Genomic DNA, 24168 nt, shown 5'->3' with positions numbered 1-24168 from the left:
ATAATTTTTAGCTTATCGATTTAATAATAATAATAATGACAATTTCATCAGTTAGCATGTACTGGTCATTTCCTCTGTGTCCTTTTCTTTAACCATCCCATGAAAAAAACATTGCAAAGAACTTCAAATGAAATAGACTTTATTCATTATCATTTTATCATCGTTCTCTCCTTCAAAAACAGTGATATTGTAATCAATTGAAAGGTATCATGGTACGCAGAGTATGGCATTTTTTGCAAAAAATGTACAATTATTTGGAAAAAGAGAATATTTGGTTTTATTAGCTGTTAAAATTATAAATATCACTAATATGGATTCTTGATGCATTATCTAGAATTATCCTTGTGGAATTAAGAAGATAATTAAAAAATAGTACTCTTATAATGCCTGGCTGGCTCTGTCATTAGAGCATATGACTCTTCATCTCAGGGTCATGAGTTCAAACTCCATGTTGGGTGTATAGCTTACTTAAAAAAAATAGAACTCTTTAATGTGTACCCCCAAAGGATACATACTGACTATGCATTGATTAATAAACTAGTGAAAACCTAAGATTTAAATATGTAAGCATCTCTTGACATTGCATATATGTGGTGATACATAAGACTTGTAATTATTTTGATTTTCAAACAATCTGAATATCACCATAAACCCTGTGGGTTAGCTTTCAATAGAGTGAATCAAAATATTTTACCCTACAATAGATAATGTATGTCCATTTTTTTTTAACCAAAAACAGTAATGAGATTTTAATTTATTGCAGTAGACAAGATGTTCTAAAAGTCTTGGTGCAGTTTTAATCTTTAATATCCTCAGAAACATAAATGTTACAGATTTACAGAAATAAAGTTGTTTTGCGCTTACCTAGTTTGTGAATTTTGAACCATTCCATCTTTTTTTAATTTTAACGCTTCCTGTCATTGTTTGCCATTGTATCATTTTTTATTTTTCTAGGGCTGCCATAGCTAAGTACCACAAACTGAGTGCCTCACACAAGAGAAATTTATTATCTCACAGATGTGGGGGCTAGCAGGTATCAGCAAGGTTGGCGTCTAGGAGGGCCATGAGGCAAGGATCTGCTCCAGGCCTCTCTGATTGCTTATAGATTGCCATTTTCTGCCTGTGTCTTCATGTTGTCTTCCTTCTCTGTGTGTCTGTGTACAGATTTCCTCTTCTTATAAGGATACTAATCATATTGGATTACAGCCATCCTAATGGTCTGATTTCAACTTGATTGTCTCTGTAAAGACCCCATCTACAAAATACATCACATTCTGAAATTTTTTTTCAGGGGGGGGTGGTTAGGACTTAAATGTGCCAACTTCTGCAGGAACACACTTCCACCTGTAACAGCCATCTTGGTTTCCTTTGCTTTCTTTTCTCAGCAATGGCTTGGCAGGTTATGTAAAATTTGCAGTCAGAAGCAACTTGCTAGCACTGAGCCTTTGGGCCAGACCCTGAACCTCCTCAGAACCTCAGTTTTTTCATCTTCACGTGAAGCTATCTCTTACCTCGAGAAGCTTTTGTGAGATTAGAGAGCTACGAAAGGAGCAGCCTTCATGTGTAATTAAACTGACTTGAATTTGAGCCCCTGCTTCATAGCAGCCATAGATGTGAGGAAGGTTATTTTTCCTGGGTCTCATTCTCATCTCTAAAACAGGAAGAAGGATGTTTGCCTTCCAGAAGCACATTGTGTAGAATTTTAAATGAGCTCCATAAATATCAGGTATTAAGTCAGAATTTCTTCTCAAAAAACATCTTGTAAATGGTAAAGTATGGTAACATTTACTCTTTTCTCTCTTCTTTGTTACTTCTGTGTAACATCCCCAAATTTATGGGCTATTCATTCTAGCATTACTCTAGGTTATTTTATTTTTCTTTAGAATAATATGAGACTTTGGCTCTACGGGGCTGTAAACATAGAACTTTTTTGTTTTTTCTTAAGAAAAATGACATCAAATACCAAAGCCTAATTTGGATACAATGTCAGCTTCTCCCATCCTGAGTTCACAAGAAAAGTCAGCCCTAATGCCCTAAGGCATCTATTGTATGTAATGACTTAATTTCTGGCCTGTGCATCTAGAATAGTACTAGCTTTGTACTATCCTTGGGAGAATTGAAAAAAGAATCAGTCAAATTATATTCTGTAGGGCATAATTATCTCATGGAACCCCAGCTGAGAAAGGCTGGCTAAATTTTCTTTTGTTTTTAATGACAATGGACAAAAGCTTCTTTCCTTAAAATCCTTCCTGCATCCCTGATTTTAATGTGCTTTTGTTGCTCACTGATTTTGATGAGGTAGGGAGGAGGCAGCTATTATTTTCATTTCACACAGATGGAAGGCGAAGCATGGAGATGTCAGGAATTGTCTCCAGAGCCTTCTTGAAATAAGATAATGACAAAGTGGGGAATGCAACGCCCGTTCAGCCCAACCACCAGACTGCTTCTATGGGATCAAGATTTCCAATTATAAAATGGATGTGTTTTATATAGATATTGATTCCAAGGGAATCAGAAATGCCTGATGCCATTTAGGACAAAATTGGAATTATGTTATCGTGGCAATAGTGTAATTTGAATAGGCATTTTTGGAATGCAGTATTATGATTTATCATTACCCTACCTCACTGATATCCAAGAGACAGACATTGCTATCATCATAGTTCTAAACTTTTTTACTTTAAGAGATTTAAGGCTTACATACACACTTTGGGAGAACTAACTCCAACTTTATCTCTACTTTTTCTGTTGATGGTTTGAGGTTTACTGACTTGCAGGATAAGTTCAGCATGCCTTGAAGGACTGCTGCAAACTCGCTTTACATATCTTAATTCCTTGCTGTACCAAACCTGTGATGTGGATACAATGGCCAATTTACTGGTTCCTGAAAATGTTTTGAACATACCAACCTCTACATCTTAGGCTTTTCATTGAAATGCATTTTACTGTTCTCAAACCAGGATGTAAAATATTCTTCAAGGTCCCCATCAGATACCACCAATTTCACAAAATCTTTCCTGGCTACTGAGATCCTATTTTCCTCCTCTAAACATATATGGGTATTTATTACTCAAACCATATTTGGCTCAGGATACATTATCATGCTTTTCTAATTTTCACGTTCCTGTATTTCCAAACGAACAGCAAATTCCTTAGAGACATTGCTTTGTCTAATCTTCTTTATGTCTGACATGGATTAGCAAGATGTGGGATACAGAAAGTTGACATTCAATAAATATTTGTTTATAGAGTCTTTGGAACCCTGTCTTAACTTTGTGACTTTACCATTAAACACGTTTCTCCAGCTATTTCATGTAAGGAAAAGAAAGAAAACATTGTTTTGAGGATTTTTACCTTCCTTTACCTATTTACATACATGTTTTGAAAGATTCTAAACCTGGAGTAAACTAGAAGATCGAATGGTAATTTCTCATTAAGATTACAGGTCTAGGGGGGCGCCTGGGTGGCGCAGTCGGTTAAGCGTCCGACTTCAGCCAGGTCACGATCTCGCGGTCCGTGAGTTCGAGCCCCGCGTCAGGCTCTGGGCTGATGGCTCGGAGCCTGGAGCCTGTTTCCGATTCTGTGTCTCCCTCTCTCTCTGCCCCTCCCCCGTTCATGCTCTGTCTCTCTCTGTCCCAAAAATAAATAAAAAACGTTGAAAAAAAAATTAAAAAAAAAAAAAAAAAGATTACAGGTCTAGGGCTTTACCAACCTACCTTTGAGTAGCCCAGTATTGTGCCCTTCAGGGAATAAGCGGTCAGTGTAGCTAACTGGGAGAATCAGTGCCTCTACCACTGCCACTACCATCACCGCCTCCCAGTGAGCTGGAAAAGCTGCAGATGGGTGTGCAGCACTTTTTGTTGTATCTTGCAAAATGAGCTTATCCTGCACATTTTTCATGTATGTATGTACTTTCACACAAGCCGTAAATATTTAATAAGGTTTTCAAAAATTCTTGTTCTTGTGGATACTATGGGGAATAAGAATAATAAACAATTAACATAACAAATAAATTATATGATACAGGAAAGGTCAAGTGTGCTATAAAATAGAGCAGCTAGGAAAAATGAGGCAGAGAAAGGGAGTGACTTGACAAGGGAGAATACGGAAGTGAGTGCTAAAGCTGGTCCAGACTCTGGTCCTCTATTTTTCTCTGCCCTTTTCTTTGGCCCGTACTGCTACTCCTGGACTGAGGGGCCATTCCTCCTTGCGTACATGGATTGCTTCATCATGTTCTGCTGCTTCTCACTGCTGCTTGGAATGCAAAGACTGTACCTGACCCTACGTGCCGAAAGTCACGTCTTTAGATTCCCAGTGTGTTAGTCCGATCATGTACTATTTCTACCTTCTATATATATTTCCAAGAGAATTTGAGCTCCACTCTAATTTGTATATAACTTTGACTTCAGATATTCTTAATGACAAATTTATTTTCTTCAAAATGACTAGTGGGGGGTGGGTAACTAAAGTAGAACATATCCTGAAAACCTGAAAAACGGTTTCTAGAAAAAAACTAAACTGAGCTAAACAAAACTAAGTTTCTATCTTGAGTTTTCTCAGCAGAATATATTTATTTTCATTGCTATGAACACTAGTCAATTTTAGGAATTTACTACAATTTATTTATTCCCTCTGGTATTGATGAGTTTTTAGGTTAATTCTAGTTTGTGTCTCTTTTCTGTAGTAAGGTTTATGTTAATGCTGGATATATCACTAGCAATGGAACTGCTGGAAGGTAGGATTTGGTGTATATTTACCTTTATTAAATACAAACAAAACTATTTCAAAGGGATTTTACCAGTTTTCACTCTCATCAGCAGTATATGAGTATTCCTTTGTTCTACAACCTTGCCTAAATGTGGTGGTGTTCAATTTCCAATTGTAAATATTCTGGTGAGTGTAGAGTGGTTTCTTGTAATATTATTTTACATTTCTTCAATGACTAACATTGGTGAACATCTTTGTGGATGTTTGGTGGCCATTTGGATATTCTCTTTGTGAATTGCTTGTTTAAGACTTTTATTGTCACTTTCTCCCTCCAAAAGACAGGCAATACAATAAAAAAGTTGATAAATAGTTTTGGGACTGTGGTGGATATGTTTTTTGCAGATATCTTCTTCCACTCCTGTCTTAATAATGTCTTTTGATGAGCAGGCATTTTAAATTTTAATTAATTCCAACTTATTTATTGTTGTTACTTTGCCATGTTTCAAAAGTCTTTGCCTATCCCAAAGTTACAAAGATATTTTTCTGTGCTATTTTTGGTAAGATTTGTTGTTTATCTTCATGTTTAGGTTTCTAGTCTATGTGGAATTGATTTTATGTATGGTGTGAGGTAGGGAGCCAACATATATTTTTTTTCATATAGATATCCACTTGACCCAGTGCTACTGATTGAAAAGATTATTCCTTCCTACTGCATTACAAGGACACAGTTGCTTATAAGTCAAGTGCCTAAATACAAGTGTATATGTTTCTAGAGTTATTATTCTACTCTTCTGGTCTGTTTGCCCTTCAGCCAATACTTCACCGTCTTAAATTTTGTTGCTTTGTCATAAGTCTTGGTAACTGGTATTGTTACCTTCAATAGGTAGTTTTTCAACATTTGTTCTTAAGATTGTTTTAGCTATTCTTGGTTGTTTGCGCTTTCTTATAAATTTTAAAATAAGTTTTCTATTTCTCAAGAAAAAACATGTTGAAATTTATGTTGGAATTCCATTGAATTTATAGATCAATTTGGGAAATATTAACATTTTTACAATAAAGAGTCTTTTAAGCCATGAACATATTATAATCACTCATTTTTATATCATCTTTAATTTATTAATGCTATATAATTTTCTGCATAGAAATCTTGTTAACTTTGTTATATTTATTTCTAGATTTTTAATGTATTTTTGATGCTGTTGCAAATGGCACATTTTAAAAAATATTTATTTTCTGCTTTTTGTGAGTATAAAATGCAGCTGGAGTTTTGTATTGACCATGTATTCAGTAGCCTTGCCAAATTCACTTACTGATTTTAATATTTATTATATTTTCTTACTTTTTCACCCATTCTAGTAACTGGGCAAGTTGACTAGCTCCTATCCAATTACAGACACATCCAACATGCTCTGTCAGAAGCCGGCCAGAGGAGTGCACACTAACTGTTCAAAATGTCATTCCTTTAAAAAGCTTATGAAATTTCTCTGTTTTTAGATTATTAACCTAACTTGATTTGTGGATTTTATCCCTGGGCAGAAACTGCTTAAGGAAAATAGAATCTATGGAAATAAAATTATGCTAACTACTACCTGTCAGTACACACAGTGAGATCAATTGAATCTCAGACACATACGTCACTTCAATTATATCACCAGGGAGGAACGTCATGCTATGTGGTTTTAGCCAATGGTTAAAGACATTTTAGAACAATTTTGTTTTGAGCTATGTGGCAGAAAAATATTTATAATTGGAAGAAGGGGCAGAGAGACACAAATAGTTTCAAGTTACTGATTTTTCCTAAATCACAAAACAGTACACTACTTACAAATACACCACTTAAAAAATGACAATGATTTTACTAGTTGATTGCTGTCAAAAGAGGACAAAATTAACTCAGATGCAGCCATAAGAAACCAAGTTTGCCTACCTGTACATATGTATGTATATATGTATTTTATTTTTTTAATGTTTATTTATTTTAGAGGTGGGGGGAGAGGGAAGGAGGAGAGAGAACACAAGTGGGAGAGGGGCAGAGAGAGAGGGAGACACAGAATCTGAAGCAGGCTCCAGGCTCCAAGCTGTCAGCACAGAGCCCAGCGTGGGGCTCAAACTCAGGAACAGTGAGCTGAAGTTGGACACTGAACCAACAGAGCCACCCAGGCACCCCACCCTACCTGTATTCAAAATGTGATAAAGTACTGAAGAAAATGTACATTTTATTTATTTATTTATTTATGTATTTATTTATTTATTTAATGTTTGTTTATTTCTGAGACAGAGACAGAGCATGAGTGGGGGAGGGGCAGAGAGAGCAGGAGACAGAATCAGAAGCAGGCTCCAGGCTCTGAGCTGTCAGCACAGACCCCGACACAGGGCTCGAACTCACAACCTTTGAGATCATGACCTGAGCCGAAGTTGGTTGCTCAACTGACTGAGCCACCCAGGTGCCCTGAAAATGTACATTTTAAAAGAATATTTATTTTATTTTGGATGAGATAAATATCCCCTTAGCAATATTAGTTTTTGCTGTATACCAAACCATCCCCAAACTTAGTAGATTAAACCAAACATCCCTTTATTTATCTTGCAGTACTCTGCGTCAGCATTCTAGGCTGAGCTCAGGTAGGCGGCTCTGCTCTTATGGGCCATACTTGGCTCATCTTTCCTGAAATTGCTTATGAGTCTGGGGTCAGCTGCCAGGTCCTCTGGGGAATGACTGTTCCCCAGATGCTCAGATGGTAGCTCATCTCTGTTCCACGTGGTCTCTTCATCCTCTGCCGGGCCACCTTGGCCTTGATCAAACAGTGGTGGTGACAGGGGACCCAATATCAGCAAGTGGAAGGAAGCACAAGAGCTACTTCCTCAGGTTTTCTGGGCTACTTGAGATTCAGGGTCAGAATGTGCACAATGTCATTTCTGACCTATTCTGTTGGCCAAGGCAAGTGGCAGGAATGACTAGAGGAGGAATAGTTTCCTTTATTAGAGAGACTGAGTAAGGTGGCATTTTCTTGGTTACCTGCTGTATCTCTTGTCCAACAAACTGTAGTGCTCTATAATGTATTTTTACATTATAGGTTAAATAGGTTAATTACTAGCAGTTTCAAGTTTAGGTAACTAATAAGAAAAAAAATAAGGAATTAAATGCCTGCATGTTGGGGTGTTAAAGGCCTTGCTATAATAATGGAAGAAATCCTGGAGTGAAAACCTGAGGGATGAAATGGACAAGATAGCTGAGACCAAAAAGCTAATTTGGGAAACTAGCCAGTAACTGACTCAAAGTAGGACCTAGCTTCTAAATCCTGAAATAAAGGATTTTTGAATTATTGGAATGGCTGTGTTTTCGAATAGTGTGAATGCAGTGTACTATTGGATATTAGTATCACTGCTAATATTACAAGGTTTAAAAGGGTCAAAACAAGACTTTGACGTACCAAACTTTAGAAACTTTTTTTTTTTTTTAAGTGTGGGTAGAAAGCCTTTCCGGAATCACAGATTCAAAAGTGTGACTACAGAGATCTAGTGTGCCTACTGTCCCTTTGTACATGAAAGCAGATTTTTTTTCTAGATTTCAGGAATGCAAATGAGAACTAACATCAGGTACTTTACTTTTCAAGTAAAAAATTTAAAGTGTGTTAAAGTGAGCCCCACCATAAAGAAAATTCATTTGGTTTTCCAGGGCCTGTTGCTATCTAGGAACAGAGAGCAGTGACTCAAAACAATGAAAAGCAACACATTATTTCTGGTTGTTTTAAACAGAATTGGGAAAGGGACAGTGCCACAGGGTCCTTGAGAAGTGAAACGGTCAAAAGACTTCACAGCAGAGTACAATGGCAATGCCCACATAAATAGAGTGGAAGGTTCTGCAGAAACTTGGAGCTGGGTGGGCCGGTGGTGGTGGGGGGGGGGGGCGGCGGAGGGTGAGGGAGAACTGCATTTTTAAAACCATTGGCACACAGCCACTGGAGAAGCCATCTAAATACAATTCAGACCATGTCACTCCATAACATAAAGCCCACCAGTGTCTTCCCACTGCATTTCAAATGCAATCCGGTGTCTGCAGCGTGGCCTCCAGGTCCTGTGCAGTCTGGACCCAGTTTGCTTTCCCAGCCTACCACACACTGCCTGGCTCACTGGGCCCCAGTCTCTGCCCTGGACAGTCTGATCCCTTAACCTGGAAAACTCTTACTTTTTCTACCTCCTTGCCCCGAATGTATCAGGGAACTTGTTGTCTTGTGCATTGTTATGTCTCTGTACCTGTCGCCATGCCTGGTATTCAGAAATATTTCTGGAGCAGAAGAATGAAGGAATTCATTTTTAAAACAAAAACACGGTTGATGTGTAAAAGTTATTCTAGCTTAGGATAGATGGCTTACAATTATAAAACAAGGACATTGTATGAACCTCTCAAAAAAACAGTGTCTTTTCTCCTCTGTGTTACATCATGTTGACATCAGCTGTCACATCGAGCCTTTAACATTTGGTTATTACAACAAGTGTTTGACTCCAGAAGGGCGTTGCTGGACAAATGAGTAAAAGCTCTCTTTTTTTATCCATTGCCACCTGAAGTGTATGTGAAAATAATCCACATTGTGGAACATCTAGAACAATGGAACTCCAATGACTTGTTTGACCTGGGAGAGAATCATAGAACTTTTATTTGTTTGTTTTTTATCTCACTTAAAAAATGTCTAATTTTGTGTCTTTGATAATATATGTAGTTCATTAGTAATATAGTAGCTATATATAATATGTTAAATACATATTTTTCACATGCATTTTTAAACATGCACTATATTTGTGTATGGCCTGTGTGTACCATATTTATGTGTGGAATGTATACATAAATATAAAGTGATAAGTTTGAAAGTGATGAAGTTTTTTTAAGCTTATTTATTTATTTTGAGAGAAAGAAACAGAGTGCAAGCAGGGGATGGGCGGAGAGAGGGAGAGACCGAATCCCAAGCAGGCTCTATGCTATCAAAGCACAGCCCTATACAGGGGTCGAACTCACAAACTGTGAGATCATGACCTGAGCTGAGGTCAAGAGTGGGACGCTTAAGCGACTGAGCCACCCAGGCACCCCAAAAATGATGAAGATTTATGCTATGAATAGTTTGACCCTAATGACAGTGCCGTGGGAGAAAGTAACCACCTTTTCTAAAAGCTTAGGTTTGCAAAAGGTTTTTACAAGGTGATACGATAACACATCATGGTTAAATCTATGATTTAAAAAATATTAAAGGAAACATATTAAAGAATAGGGCCAGCCTAGTAAGTTTGTGAAGGAAACATCATAGGACATATCACAAAAGGTAGAGAGACTCCTTAAAGGATGGCGTTTTAATTTGGGGCTTGATCCCCCAGCACTCGCCTGCCAGCACCATTGCCTGTTCCCTCCCCTGACTTGGGTCTGCTCATATTAGTACCTGGCTACTTTCCTACTTTGGAATATAAAAATCTGCGTGTCAGAATGTTTCTGTGATGATGCCTAAACCTAGCAGAGAAGTTTAGTTGATGTTATTTGACATTTTCTTTTCTTTTAGTCACATGAGCCACTCATTTAAGATTATATAGTCAGTATCCGGAAAGTTTGGTAGTGAGGAAGTTATTACATCCAGTTTGCAAGTAGGCTTTGAATGACTTTAAACTCTTTTTTCTGATATAGGTACTGTGTATTTTTTTTTCTTTGAGGATTTTATAGAAATGTAATAAAAACGACAGTATTTTACAAAAGCCTTTTTCCGGAGGTCTGGAATATATTTTCTAAAAGGGTGACTATGGGAAAAAATTTTTTTTTCATTGCCCGTCTGACACATCTTGGTATGGGAAATGCATAGTGCTTTTATTGCTGCAGGAAATTTTTGTACTTTATTATCAAATCACTTTATAATGCCAACTGCTTTTGAAAAATAGCCATTGTATGTCTTCATTTCTTCTTTCAATATGGCCATGTTGCCCTAAGCAACTTTATAGTAAAGAGCACTCAGACCAGTATCTTTCTGCTTGGATAACTGTCCTGTATAACTCTGTGCCTTCACTATCTAACACATTCTTATTTATTTCCAATTAGTCAAAATGTATCCTTGGTAAAATTTAAATAAAAGAGAAAACCCCATAAAAAAGAACTTGATGGTAATATACAAAATAGATATGCTTTTGGTGATACAAACATGTGCCTGCATGTCATTAATTCAATTACTAACTTGTGAGAATATTTGAAAATCTATTTCTGGTTAATCATTTCTGTTTCTAAACACACCTGTAAACTGTTTGGCTCTAAGATACTCAAATACACAATAATGGGTTATTGAGTTAAAGACTGACCTTTTGGAGAATTTTTGACTCACGGTGTAAACTTTAATTTGTGAATTATTTATCCATCTAGGACAATGACTGTCAAGTACTTTATCCAGTGAGATTCTCTCATCCTTTCTTCCTATACACCCTTTCTAAAGTTTTCTTCCTTCTTCATTAGAGTGAATCCTTATATTGTTTCTCTTCCAATTAAAGGAGAGGCTTTTTCTTTATGTTGCTCATTTTAGAATTAATCATGGCTTCATCTAAGCTAGGGTCTCCATTATATAAATCAGAGATGATAGAAGCAGCATGCTATATGAGATATAAAATTGGCATGGGTTTTGAACCCTCCTCTGAGACTAACCAGAAGTATATTCTGAGGTTATTAATTCAATTATGTTCTTTCACTTCATTCATTGCCTGCTAATAGAAGGGATTGCCCAAGATTACCTGTAATTTTTTTGTGATTTTTATCAATTTATGGTTCCATTCAAGGAGACTCATAGATGTGAAGAAGGTACTAACAATGAAGAAGAATGTAATATAACTGAATACAATAAATGTGCAAGTGAGGAGGAGAGTGTATATGGAATATCTCTGATTAATATTTGTCCTGTCTACCTTTCTTTAGGTTATGTTTCTATTTGTTTTAATAACCAAATATGTGGGTTATCTACAGAGAATCGAATTCTTCTACTGTGTGTGTTGTTCAGAGATTTTCAAAGAGACACCAGCCTATGTCATGAGGTCAATATTGGGAAAATGAAGAGAATATTCCTTAATTCCACATTCTCCAGCCATTCATGGTGACCTCTCTCTTTCTGTTGCTGGCAGTGATTTGAAAGAACATTCCTTAGAACTGGATATTTCCATCCTGGGACTGTTCCCTCAGAGAAGAGCTGAGCTCCCAGCATGAGAAATGGGAACCATGTCTATTCACTGACAGACATCAGTGCAACAATGTCTGCTCCATTTAACAGATTCATTCTTTAATTGGTGACAATATTTATGTCACCTAAGCCTGTGAACTGAACTTCCCATAAGGCAAGCCAATTTCAATTCTAGCTCAGGACAAAAAGGGAAATTTGGGAGTCATCCATAGTGTTTTGACTGCCATGCCCAGAGATTCAAATCTGTTTTGAGTTTATATACTAAAACTGCACTGAAAACACCTCCGATTATTGGGTTTAGAAAACAGTGTAATAGAAACAGGTCTTGAAAATTCCTGTACATTTTTTTTTATTCCTCAACATTAATGAACTATTCTTGGACAGTGTTTCCCAATGTCGACACTGTTGACATTTTGGGCAGTTAATTCTTGACGGGTACAGGAGGGAGTATACTGTGCCTTCTGAGATATTTAGTAGCATCCCTGTCCTCAACCTCTTATATGTCATTAGCTCCCTTTATGTTGTGACAACAAAAAATCTCTCCAGACATTACCAAATGTCCCTGGGGAGGTGGCAAAATCATTCTCAATTGTGAGCTACTAGTCTAGAGCTTTGATCATTCTGAGCATGGAATTATAGTCCTAGCACCTGTGAGTAGGCAAAAATCGGTTCTCATTGAGCTCTAGTATGGAAGGATTTAACAACAATTAAAAGGCCCTTCATTTTGCTTTTAAAATACTTTCAAGAAAAAAAAAAAGTAATCAGTGCTAAAGGGAATGATAATTTCCCAACAAATGTAAAAATTTATTTTTCACAGTAAATAAATAAAATGTATCATGTATTGCTTGATTTCTTTTCCACTATGTGTTGATGGAAATAAATAAAATGAACATAATAATGATTAATGCCTTATTACCCATAATATATTTTAAAAACTAAGTGCATTTTAAACAAGAAATATTTTATATGTGTGAAAGAAGAACACCCTTTTCGATTTTAAGGTAATGAAAATCAGGTATAGTGAGTTAGGAATGATGGTTTCACGTCCATTTAAAGGTGCCCAAAGATTAATATAATAGAATCTGTTGTATATGTTTCTGGAAGAATGCAACAGATAACAGAGTCCCAATAGCAAGCTGAATAGACTTGTATTTGAACTCTTCCATTGCCAGTTTCCACCATCATCACATAACACTAGATAGAAGTAGTTACATGCAATAATCATTTAAAGAAATTACTTGCTTTTTCTAAAACTCTCCTCCATTTCAAATCATAATTATAGTTCCATTTGTAGAGGTAAAATAGGCAGGGACATAAGGTGTTTTGTTTTGTTTTGTTTTTTTCCTTCATTATCTGTTTTTTTTTTTTTCCTCATGGCATACTTCACTTTTACTTCTTGAAAGAGAAAAACATAATCAAAGTTAATAATGTCCTTTTGTCATTAATGAAAGTAACTATGTTTGCTCCAAATGTAAAGTTTTGACATTTTGTAGAGATGTTATTGATAGTGACTTAGAAAGTGAATCATACTATATTAAGCTCAGATAATTGGCTTGTCTCTGTATGTATTAAAACTAAGCATGTAGAGAGCCTTTTATAGTATCCATATTGATAGGTATCATTTTACTCTTCAGATATTCTTATAATTCAGTTGATTCTTTCAAAGAATTACTGTTTGCTTACTTAGAGTTCCTTGGTGTCTTCATAGCCTACTCCAAAAATAAGATGATTGAATTATTATTTTGTATTTATATGTGATAACTCATGAAATCTCCCACCCACCCCCAACTTATTTCCATGTAAGCATGTTTAGGACCAAAATTTGAAAAAAAAAAAAAAAAAGAGTTTTTGATATGATGTGCCATTATGTGAAAGAGTATCATTTTAAGAAGATTTGAATTTCACTCATAAAAATAATTCCTAATATCCTTTAGATTTGAGTGTTTTATCTGGCATGGATTGGATATACAGTTATTTTATCAGTGTGTTATTTAACTTAATAGCCTTTATCCACTGTTCTCCGTTTTCTCAGCAGCAGTTTTCATAATGGGCATTGAGGCTTTTGGTGCTGCATGTATTAAAGAATGTTTTCCATATTCCTCACTGATATTAATTAATCAGATGTAGCCATTTCATAAGAACTATACAAATCATTCCCCATGGATGTGCAGAAGTATGCTTGTCTTTCCTGTTTATGAGATGTGGCACGTTTTTGCTGTCAGAAGCTCCCATTTCTATTACATGAAAGAAGGACTTTCACTAGTGGGAAAAAAAAAAAAACAACTTTTCTGGCTATGATATGAAACACAAATGCCTCTTTTTAATAATAAAATTTCTATTTGGACATTTTCCAGTTATACACTTAACCCACTTACTGATCCTTCCTTTACATTCCATGGAGTCATTAAAAAAAAAAAAAAAAAAAAAGATGAGGCACCTGGGTGGCTGAGTCAGTTAAGCATCTGACTCTTGATTTCAGCTCAGGTCATGATCTAATGCTTTGTGGATTCGAGCCCCATGTCAGGCTCAGAGCTGAGCATGGAGCCTGCTTGGGATTCTCTCTCTCCTTCTCTCTCTCTGCCCCTCCCCTGCTCTCGCTCACTTGCTGTCTTAAAATAAATAAGCTTAAGTTCTTATTTATTTATTTATTTATTTTGCCAGGGGATGGAATAGCCATGGAGAAGTATTTGGCCCAGAGGTTAAGTAGGTTTCCTCATATAACATAATGAATCTTTAGAGTCTGATTATGAGGAAGCAAAGACTACAAGGACTAAGGGTTCCCAACTCACTGTTTTCATCTCCAGCCCTAAAATCCAAGCCTCATTTACAGCCATGATGTTCAGGCTGTTGAAGCAAGTAACCATAGTCTGTGCTGTCCCAAGAGGGCAGCCACTAGCCACATGTGGCCATTTAAGCTTAAATTAAACTTAAATACAATAAAATGTTTATTTCTCTTGTTTCACTAGCTCCGTTTAAAGTAGCCAATTATGAGTGCAGATAAGGAACATTTCCAGAATGTTTTATTGGATAGCGCTGGAGGATTTTTGTCCTATCTCGTGATAAAATATTTAGAGGGCTATCTCCTCATGGAAAATCCTCACAAATAAGTGAAATGTTGAAAGTGTATTTATTTATTTATTTATTTATTTATTTATTTATTTATTTATTTATTTATTTATTTATTTTTGTGTCCTTGTGTTGTAGCTGTGCACTGAGGACAGGGAGTTCCCTGATGGCCTTCAGGGGCCTCTGTCAGCTTGCTGTAAACTCCAGGCTCCCCAACTCCTAGCTTCAGCCACAGCAGCCCCTGCTTATGTCTGTTTTACAAATTGGGGTTTCCTGGTAGCACATGTTGTGCACAAACGGTTGCTTCTCTTAAATGATTGGAAGCCTGTCTAGTCGATTTAGAGAGAGTGGACTGGTTTGGAAGGTTGATAGAAAGAAGTCACAACATTTTGGGACTTCCTCCTTACTACACCATCCCCCTAACTTAATAGATATCTATATGAAGAAATGCTCAGTTAAGTATCATTACAATATTACTGTTTCTTAGAGTCTAGAATTGAGAGCATGGTGTTGTTAGATAAGAAAAAGGCAAAATTATAAAAATGGGATATAAACAATGATCTCTGATTTGCTAGTGACAGCAGGGTTTTTTTGTTGTTTGTATTTTTAAGTTCTATGGACATTTTTTTTTTAATGAAAAATTCTTTCCCTTTCTCTCACTCTTTTCAGAATGATTTGATTCTTTAACTGCCTTCTGGATGACCTATTAATTTTTAAAAAATTATTTTTAAAGTGATGAACTCACAGATTTTAGTAGGATATGTTTCATTCAGTTAATTGCAGTTTTCCTTCTGGCCACCAGAATCTCCTCCATTTAGCTGAAGGGAGCCTCATCACCTCGGCTCCCTTTTTTGGATATGACCTAGTAGTTCCCGAAAGTCTCATTACTTCCTGGTAGGACAAGATGTTGCACACTCATTTTGCATATTTCCTACATAAAACTGACAATCATTCATTTTCCTAGGGAAATCGGGATTCTAATTTTAAGGAAAGAAAAGTTCCATTATGCCTTTTTTTCTGTTATGTTAACACAATCTACAGAAACACATACCACAATTCAGAAAGCTGGGAAAAATCCTTCAGCATGAATATTAGTTTGAATATGAATATACTTATTACAGGAAAGGGTTACAATGTTAAATTGAAGATAAGGCGTTGAGTAGATGGCAGTTTATGTGATCACTTGAAACAGTGATTTGTTGAGGCTTTTAGGCAAGTGTACTTTTTGTTATTCCGTTTCAAATTATATTGTGCACCTCTGAACTGTTAGCTTTTGAGGTCATGCAATGTACAGAAACACAAAAGTAGTATTTGGCTAATTGAAAAATCAACAAAATTATAGTTCCTTAAAAGGATCTTTGTCCTGCAAGCAATAAGAAACCAGAGAGTTTTAAATGTGTGTGTGTGTGTGTGTGTGTGTGTGTATCTTTCATTTTACCTGCATGGTTCAGTTTTATTGGCTTGTCCCAGTGAAGGAAAGGCACAAAGGACAAGGCATATAAAAATCAGAGTTAGCCTCTGCTGAGGGCTATTGAACACACTCACAGTAATTTGTGATGTAAGCTAAACCATGGTGTTTTTAATATCCCTGAACCCCTTTTCCTGTTCTTTTTGTTGCAAAGTGCTTGGCAACCCTTTCTCTAGGCTAATGGAAACTACTTGTAATATTCATTCATCCTCATTATTTTCGCTGTCAGTGTTTCCTTTAAAAATCCATTTCCCATTTTTGTTCTAAAATTTAAATTCCACGTTACTGATATGCAAGCCAGCATTTCCTTTTTGGCAAAGTTTCCAAGTAATAAACAAGATATGGAGTGGAGATTAGCTGGAATGAACATCTCGAATAGGTTTTATCTTCACACCTCTGATCTCCTTTTGTCGAATCAGGCCAAGGACATAGCCCATTTAAGTATAAATATGTATGTGCTTCAGCTGCATTCATTCCTAGATCCTATCACTGTTTTAAGTCCAGAGGTAACATTTGTAGGCTCATTTGGAAGAATTTGGTCTTCTTATGCCACTTCAGTCAGGCAGAGGAAAAAGCCAAATCACTTCTTCCCTGAGAGAGCATTTCATACATCTCCATCTCTGTGATCGCACCGAGTCATTATGTAGCAGTTGGCTCTGATACGCTTGCACAGACACAAATTGAGTCCGACAGGACTGATGTCTCCTGGACTTTGCTGTCATTTGAAATGCTGGCATGAGGATGGGGACAGAGAGAGGGGGAGGGGAGGAGAGCTGATTCTTTCAGCACTTTTCCTATGAAGTTTAGAGAATTTTAGCATTTGATAGCTGTGAACTGCCTAATAAGTTGTTTTCCTGATGAGATTGATAACAGTAGCAGATTTGGAACAGCTGGCTAGCTTTTGGTTTCAAGTAGATGTGTTTCAATGTATAACTTACCGCTTTATGCCACCCGCAAATCTGTTAAAAATAAAAAGGGTTACCTAGTGGATTGGTAATTAGAATGATCTCCCACTCTTTCTTTTAGTTTTATCTTTCCTTCATTTAAACCACTCATGCATAGTAATGAACAAGATAAGATCTTTTTAAATTTTTTTATTCTCAGCCTCAAGCTCAGTTTCAGAAAAGATACACTGTAGTATCTGCACTACAGTACTTTCGAAAGTACAAGTCATTTTAGTGGATTAGGTTATTTCTGGATAGCTCTAGAATTTCCTGTCAAGAATTTTGTATGTGTTTCAAGTATTCCAATATACAAAACTAAGTATACTGTTTCATTTGGCAAACACATTCTGATTGTCATGCTCAAGTTCTCACAATGATAGAGGAAGCAGTAGCATTCATTACTCTCTCCATATTGAAAGGCTACTGTGTATAAGGTGCTGTGCCTGGGGCGCCTGGGTGGCTCAGTTGATTAAGTGTCCGACTCTTGATTTCGGCTCAAGTTATGATCTCACGTTTTTGGAGATTGAGCCTGTGCTGACAGCACTCTCCCTTTCTCTCTGCCCCCTCCCCCTCCCCCACTGCTCTCTCTCATGCTCTCTCTCTCTCTCTCAAATAAATAAACTTTAAAGACAAACAAGCAAAAAACACTTCAAGATGTGTGCTAGATTTGTTGAAGGTTCCTATAAAAACAATTATTTATCACCTGAAGAGTCATACTTCAAATTATTGCTTGGACCTAATCATTGCCTTCTCTTCTTTCCAGTTACTGCCAGGACCACCATAGCTGTGTGGTCTGTGTTTCTTCTCACCTGGGACTCTTGCTCTGGCCTAATATTTCCACATGTACATGTCAGTTTATCTTCCCAAAGCCTATTTCCTTGTTCTTCTGCTCTAAAACATTAAGTAGTTTTATTTGTGGTTTGCTGAATAATTGGCTGGTTGAGTTAGATTGACATTCAAGGCTCACTGTGACCTTTTTTCTTTTTCTTTTGTGTGTGTGTGTTTGTTTTTTTTTTTTTTTTTTTAAATCCTGAGCCATTTTCTTTTGCCTCCTCTCCTTCTGATTTCCTAATGAGTTATCACACCAGGCCAGTGGTCTCAATGTTGTCCCTGTACCAGCTGCATCAGAAACTTGTTAGAAATGTAAATTCTGGGACCCCATCACGGACCTAGTGAACTACAGACCCTGGGGGTGGCGACCAGGTTTCTGTTTTAACAAGCCTTCCAGGAGGTTGTAATGCATATAGATATTTGGGAAGCCCTACTCCAGCCAAACCTGGAGACTCATCTTTTCCAAAGTTCCTTTCCCACTGCCCTGCCTTTAATAGAATTCCTGGAATGCCTTTCCTCTTTTTGGTTAAATCCTGCCTACACTCCTAGGCCTGCTTTGAGATACTGCTTTATCTATGATACCATTCCAGATCCTGTCTTTTATGGCATTATTTGGTTTTCTTTTCCTGGCACTCACCACTTCTCAACTTATAGTAGTCATCAGATGTGACGGTCTTATTTTCTCTACTGAGCTGGAAAGTCACAGAGGACAGAATTTGACTCATTTTTTGTGCTCCATGGCACTGTATACTAAGTGTACTTGCACCCAGTAGGCTCTCTACAGTTCGCAGTTTATCAGTTTTACGTAGGAGATTGAGAAAGCAAAGCTATTGCCCAGGAGACATATACAAATCCTGTTAAAGCAAATAGGCTCATGCTAACTATTGTTTTGACTTACTGAAGCCAAACTAGACTTGAACATTGATGTGTCTTCAGGGAAGAAGCCAAACGTGCTAGTGTAAAAAATTCTAACCTCTCCCATTTAGCTGGAGAAGTTGAATTAGCCCTGTCACTTCACCTCGTGCCAAGAAAGCAGCTTCCACTATTCTGTCAATAATAGACTTTTATCCAGCACGGTGGAGCTTCCCTTAAATCTGTCTCATAGCATTGCTGTTTTTTCTTCCACTGATGCATTCACATAGTGTTTCATAAGAAGTGACAGTTTCTTCTCGCACAGCGTTGCCCAAAAGGTGGCACAAGCAGAGAGTGCCATTCAAGGTGGTTGGCTTTAGGGTAGCCTGACAATGGGCACGAGATGTGCCACAGCTGCCCCATTTTTCGAACCAAGTTATTTCCCTTCTAAAACAAAGGCATCACAGTTACAATGTCTTGGGTGTTTACAATGGATCGTGTCTCGTGGTGTTTGTGATGGAACAAGAGGAAAAGAGTAAAAAATCTAAGCGTCCTTGTGTTTCCTTTCTTTTGTCTTCCTCTCCCCTTACAGGCTCTGAAAGAGTTCCAGCTGAAATTTCTGATCGGACAGACTCGCTGAAGCTTCCGAGGCAGTGATTCCAAACTGCCAGCTCAGGCTGCTGCCAAGCTGCAGGATGGTGCACGTAGCCAGGCCGCTGTTGCTGCTTCTCGCTTTCTTCCTCCGCGCGGATGCTGAGAGTAAGCCATTCTCCCTTCTCCACGGGGCTGTGACTGTAATGAGCGGTTTTGTTGGCAGCTGGCACCAGGCTCAGGGCCTCTGAATACGTTTCCTTAGGAAGTAAATCCTGAGACACTGTGGGATCCTCCTTGGCTACCAGCCAGCCTTTGAAAGAGATTATTGACGTGACTTCCTTACCATTTCCTCTCTCTTAATGCCCCTTTTCTTGTGCATCTAACTGCTTCTACTGTCTTTTTTTTTTTTTTTTTTTTTTTTTTTTTTTTTTTTTTTTTTGTCTCACCAACCCTGGTGGCAAAGATACTATGAGCCCAATGATATAACTCAAATCGGGGTTAACCAGTTGGTGGTGCCAATAAGTAAACATCGTTCAGACACATTAGAAATTTCTTTACTTTTGTGGAACTTTCTAAGTTTAGAAAAATGCACAATGTCACATTGAGCCCAATTAAACCTCCAAGCCCCTTGTAGCTGTCATAGCAGCTGTTCTAATGTACTGTTTCCGACAGCTGTCGTCGAGTACAGTATTCAAACAAATCAAGCAGAACTGACAACTTTGTGGCTGAATGAAGGGTGTGGAAGTGTGAGGAGAATTCTGTGGAGTACAGACACCAAAGTTTGCTTTATTGGACTCAATTTATGAAACTGAGATTGTGGTCAATTAGCTTGCCAATTAATGAGAAGATCATATCTCCTTCGTAATTAGGAAATCATTAGGTCTACCTTGTTTACATATGTTTCTTTTCCCATCTGGCCCAGGGTCTTTTGGTAGAGATAGTACTGGAAAAGGCATGCCTCTGGCTTGGGCTCACTGACATGTCTGGTTTCTCAGGAATGGTATGGCTCATGTGAGAGTCGGCCATTCTCTTTGGGAGTCCCCTGGTACTAGGAAAACATATAACATCTGCAGGCATTAACTTTTCCTTCTGCTGACTGTTTCCGTGAGATGAAATTTGATTCATGTTGAGGATGTTTCGAAGACAAGGATCCTGTGTCCTGTTGGCCCCTACCTATTAATTGAATTTTGACAAAAATTTCCTCAATAGCAGCCAATTTCTTTGTTTAAATAGGGACTCTATTTTCTAAAGAGAGCTTTCCAGGACTGAAAGGAATCATGTTAATAACAGGATACATATGGAACATGCATGTTTTAAGCACATTCTCTGGTTAATAATGTATATAGTCTCCTAATTAGCACTTGGGAGTGTTGGTTTAAGGTGAAGCCAAGGAATGTCTAGGACAATGCCAGCAAATAATTAACTGGGAAAAGACCCAAATGAAAGATGCTCTTGTTATTTTAAAGCCATTTATGTCAGAATCTATTTTAAAGTAGTAATCTAAATTTAGTTTATTAAAGAAATCAGGCATATGGCTTTATTTTTCTGTTTTGGCTAGAATGAAAGAGTACGTTGTTTTACAATTGTTAATTTTTGGCAAAAGCATATCAGCACCCTGGGGACCCACTTTAATTTCAGATCGCAGTTAGAGATTTTCATAAAGTTGCTAGAGGTAATTGTCATCTATCCACAGAGTTATCTTTCCAGATAAGTAGAAATGTTCTTCTACTGAGCAGCTATACTTTGCTTAAATCTTTGGTGAAAAGTGGCAGACAGATGTCAAGTACTCTTAAAATTATGTTACAGTGGGAGCAGGGGAGGGGCAGAGAGAAAGAGGGAGGGAAACAGAATCCCAAGCAGGCTCTGCACTGTCAGCACAGAGCCCGATGTGGAGCTTGATCCTCAGAACGGTGAGATCATGACCTGAACCAAAATCAAGAGTCGGACACCTAACCGACTGAGCCACCCAGGCGCCCCATAAAATAATGTCTTAAAAAACAATCTACACTCCAGATGATCATCACCTACTCCTTACCCTCCTGCTCCCCTTCTCTTTACCCTCCTCCTCCCCTTCTCCCTCTGCATGCCCCTTCACTGCACCTCCTCTACAGTAGCTGTTGAAAAGGAAAACAAGTCCGCATTAGCCCCTTTCAGTTAAATTAAGATATTTACCGTGTTGTATGTTTATATGATATCAGCTTTCAATCAAGATGTAACCTGAAAAAGAATACATTCTCTCTCACTCCTCCCATTGTAACTAAAGAAACTTTGTCAAATTAGTTAGTTTTGTCCTTGTCTACTCAGCCTTGATTATTTAGTACCTTTTCCCTTTAGCAGATTCATTTAGTGTTGTTGAGTAGGGTAGCATAACCTGAGAGTTTCTGGCGAAAGGGGAAGAATTGGCGATATTTTTTGAGGTATATTTAGAAAGAAAAAAGAGCATCCCGTATTAATCTATTGGAGGATATTTGTTGTATGGGAAAGCACATGGTGGAGCTGGAAATATGACTAGTCACTGAAGGATGTTCAAACAACAATTGGGAAAGTAGGATCTGGATTATAACCTATTAATTTTTTTAATGTTTATTGTTTTTGAGAGAGAGACAGAGTGTGAGCAGGGGAGTGGCAGAGAGAGAAGGAGATACAGAATCTGAAGCAGGCTCCAGGCTCCAAGCTGTTGGCACAGAGCCCAATGCAGGGCTCGAACCCATGAACTGTGAGACCATGACCTGAGCTGAAGTTGGATGCTTAACCTACTGAGCCATTCAGGTGCTCTTGGATTATAACCTACTAAATTGGGTCATTATCTTCCCACAAAACACTGAAAAAACCCAGACATAATGAGCACTGGAGAAAAATTATATTTTTCCATCATCATCTAAATACAGTATTTCTCAGGCATCCAGCACCTGGGTCACTGGTTTGTTACCCTAGGCTTTCGTTAGCACCTTTAGCCATATTTTGTTTTTCTTTTACCTAACTGTATTTTGTATTTATGCAAGGAATCAGGAGTTCTATTTCAAAATTTAATAGTAGCTTGTCAGAGCCATTTGAGAACTAGGAAATAATTTTTAAAAAAGTGTCCTCCCACTTGAGAAAGAGGACTGTGTAGGGGTGGGGAATGGAAAGAATCCACTCTAGTTTACCATGCTAATTTAATGTGTTCTGCTCACTGCCTTTTGAAATGATTAACTCCAAAGAGCCAAGGAGTCAGGATTTTCATCTGCTGTGTGGAACGTTATAGTAAGTGCTAGGTGTGATGTTGCATTAAGTAGGAGAGCTCTTATGAGCCTTGGTTCAAACCCAGGTTGAAAAATTGTGATAATATCCCTTTAGCAGAAAATTACAGTCTTTGCCATTGCCAATTTAAAATGCCCCACAGATCCCCACTATTATTTTAAAAGGCTAGATGTGTGTATGGCTCTTATTTCTTTTCATCCCTGGGTCTTGAGTGCTTGTAATGGTTCTGCTTGTTGTTTCTTGAAAGTGTGTACAGGTGGTAGAGTTGTAGTCTCAGCAGGACTCCTGTTTGCGCACTAGTAGTAGTCCTTCCTCATGTCAGGCCAACCAGGTTTCTGGTTTAGGTGGTGGTCTGATTGACGTTCGTTCTGGGTTAGGCAGTGGTCTGGTTGAGGTCAAATTTTGGTTTAAATCTGGTCTCATTGAGGTCAGTTCAGTGATAACTTGCATGCAAATTAAAGGTAAATTTATATTAATGTGGTCCTGGTGTGGGTATTTTTCTTTTGGCTGAGTTTCCATAGTAGTTTGTGGTAGTTTTATGTTAGCTTTAGTTTTCTGTTTACTAGTCATTTTCTGTTTGTTTTTTAACTAGATGCTGGCTATAAACCTACATGTAGCACCTTCTTTCACCAAATTGGTTTCATGCTAATGAAATCACTGACTGCCTACTGTTGCAGTCTAGACCTGAGTTTACACTTTGACAACTATAATTTGACCTGGATGTTTATTGGATCTTCATTAGAAACATGACTTTTGATAGCTTAATTCCTCAAATGGCTTAGTTCATCCATTTTCTCTTTTTTGTTTTTTGTTTTTTTTTTCACATTTTTCCATCTGAGATGGCAAATAAATCCTCATTTCCCCCCCTTATTGTAGAAAAGCTTCTTGTAGTCCCTGTCTACCCACTATATTCCTGTCTTACGTAAAATCAATTAGTGTTTCCCCTCTTTGGTAGTATATCACTATATCCAGTGAAACTTCTTGGTTTCTTTGGCGTGGCTAAGAAAGTGAGCTCTAAAGACAGACACTGATTTTAAGTTCTGGCTGTCGTTTGTAATCTGGCACGTGATACAACGTGCTCTTTGCCTCGGTTTCCCTAACTTTAAGATGTGAATGATGGTGATGATGATAATGATGATGATGATTGTATAGTAGAGAACCTACCCTTGGGTTTTGTGATCGTTGAATGAGTTAATGTAAAACACAGTCAGCAGATGACACATGATAGATTTTTAATAAATGTTAGCTGTTATATCATTATTTCAAAGATATGCAACCA

The 24168-nt window shown here is 37.5% G+C and overlaps 1 protein-coding gene across 33 annotated transcripts in view; it reads left to right on the top strand.

Moving 5' to 3' along the window:
• PTPRD (protein tyrosine phosphatase receptor type D) overlaps window positions 1-24168 on the top strand; it is a 1374111-nt gene that overhangs the window by 946599 nt on the left and 403344 nt on the right. For all 33 annotated transcript variants that reach the window (XM_053907924.1, XM_053907923.1, XM_053907918.1 and 30 more), the window contains one exon: window positions 19648-19814. In XM_053907924.1, the coding sequence (XP_053763899.1) occupies window positions 19751-19814 (64 nt within the window). In that variant the 5' untranslated portion in view covers window positions 19648-19750. The remainder of the gene's footprint in view (window positions 1-19647; window positions 19815-24168) is intronic.

This window comes from Panthera pardus, unplaced genomic scaffold (assembly GCF_024362965.1).
Source record: "Panthera pardus isolate Hobbes unplaced genomic scaffold, ASM2436296v1 HiC_scaffold_20, whole genome shotgun sequence".
Taxonomy (NCBI): domain Eukaryota; kingdom Metazoa; phylum Chordata; class Mammalia; order Carnivora; family Felidae; genus Panthera; species Panthera pardus.
This window is presented reverse-complemented; position numbering and strand designations above follow the sequence as displayed.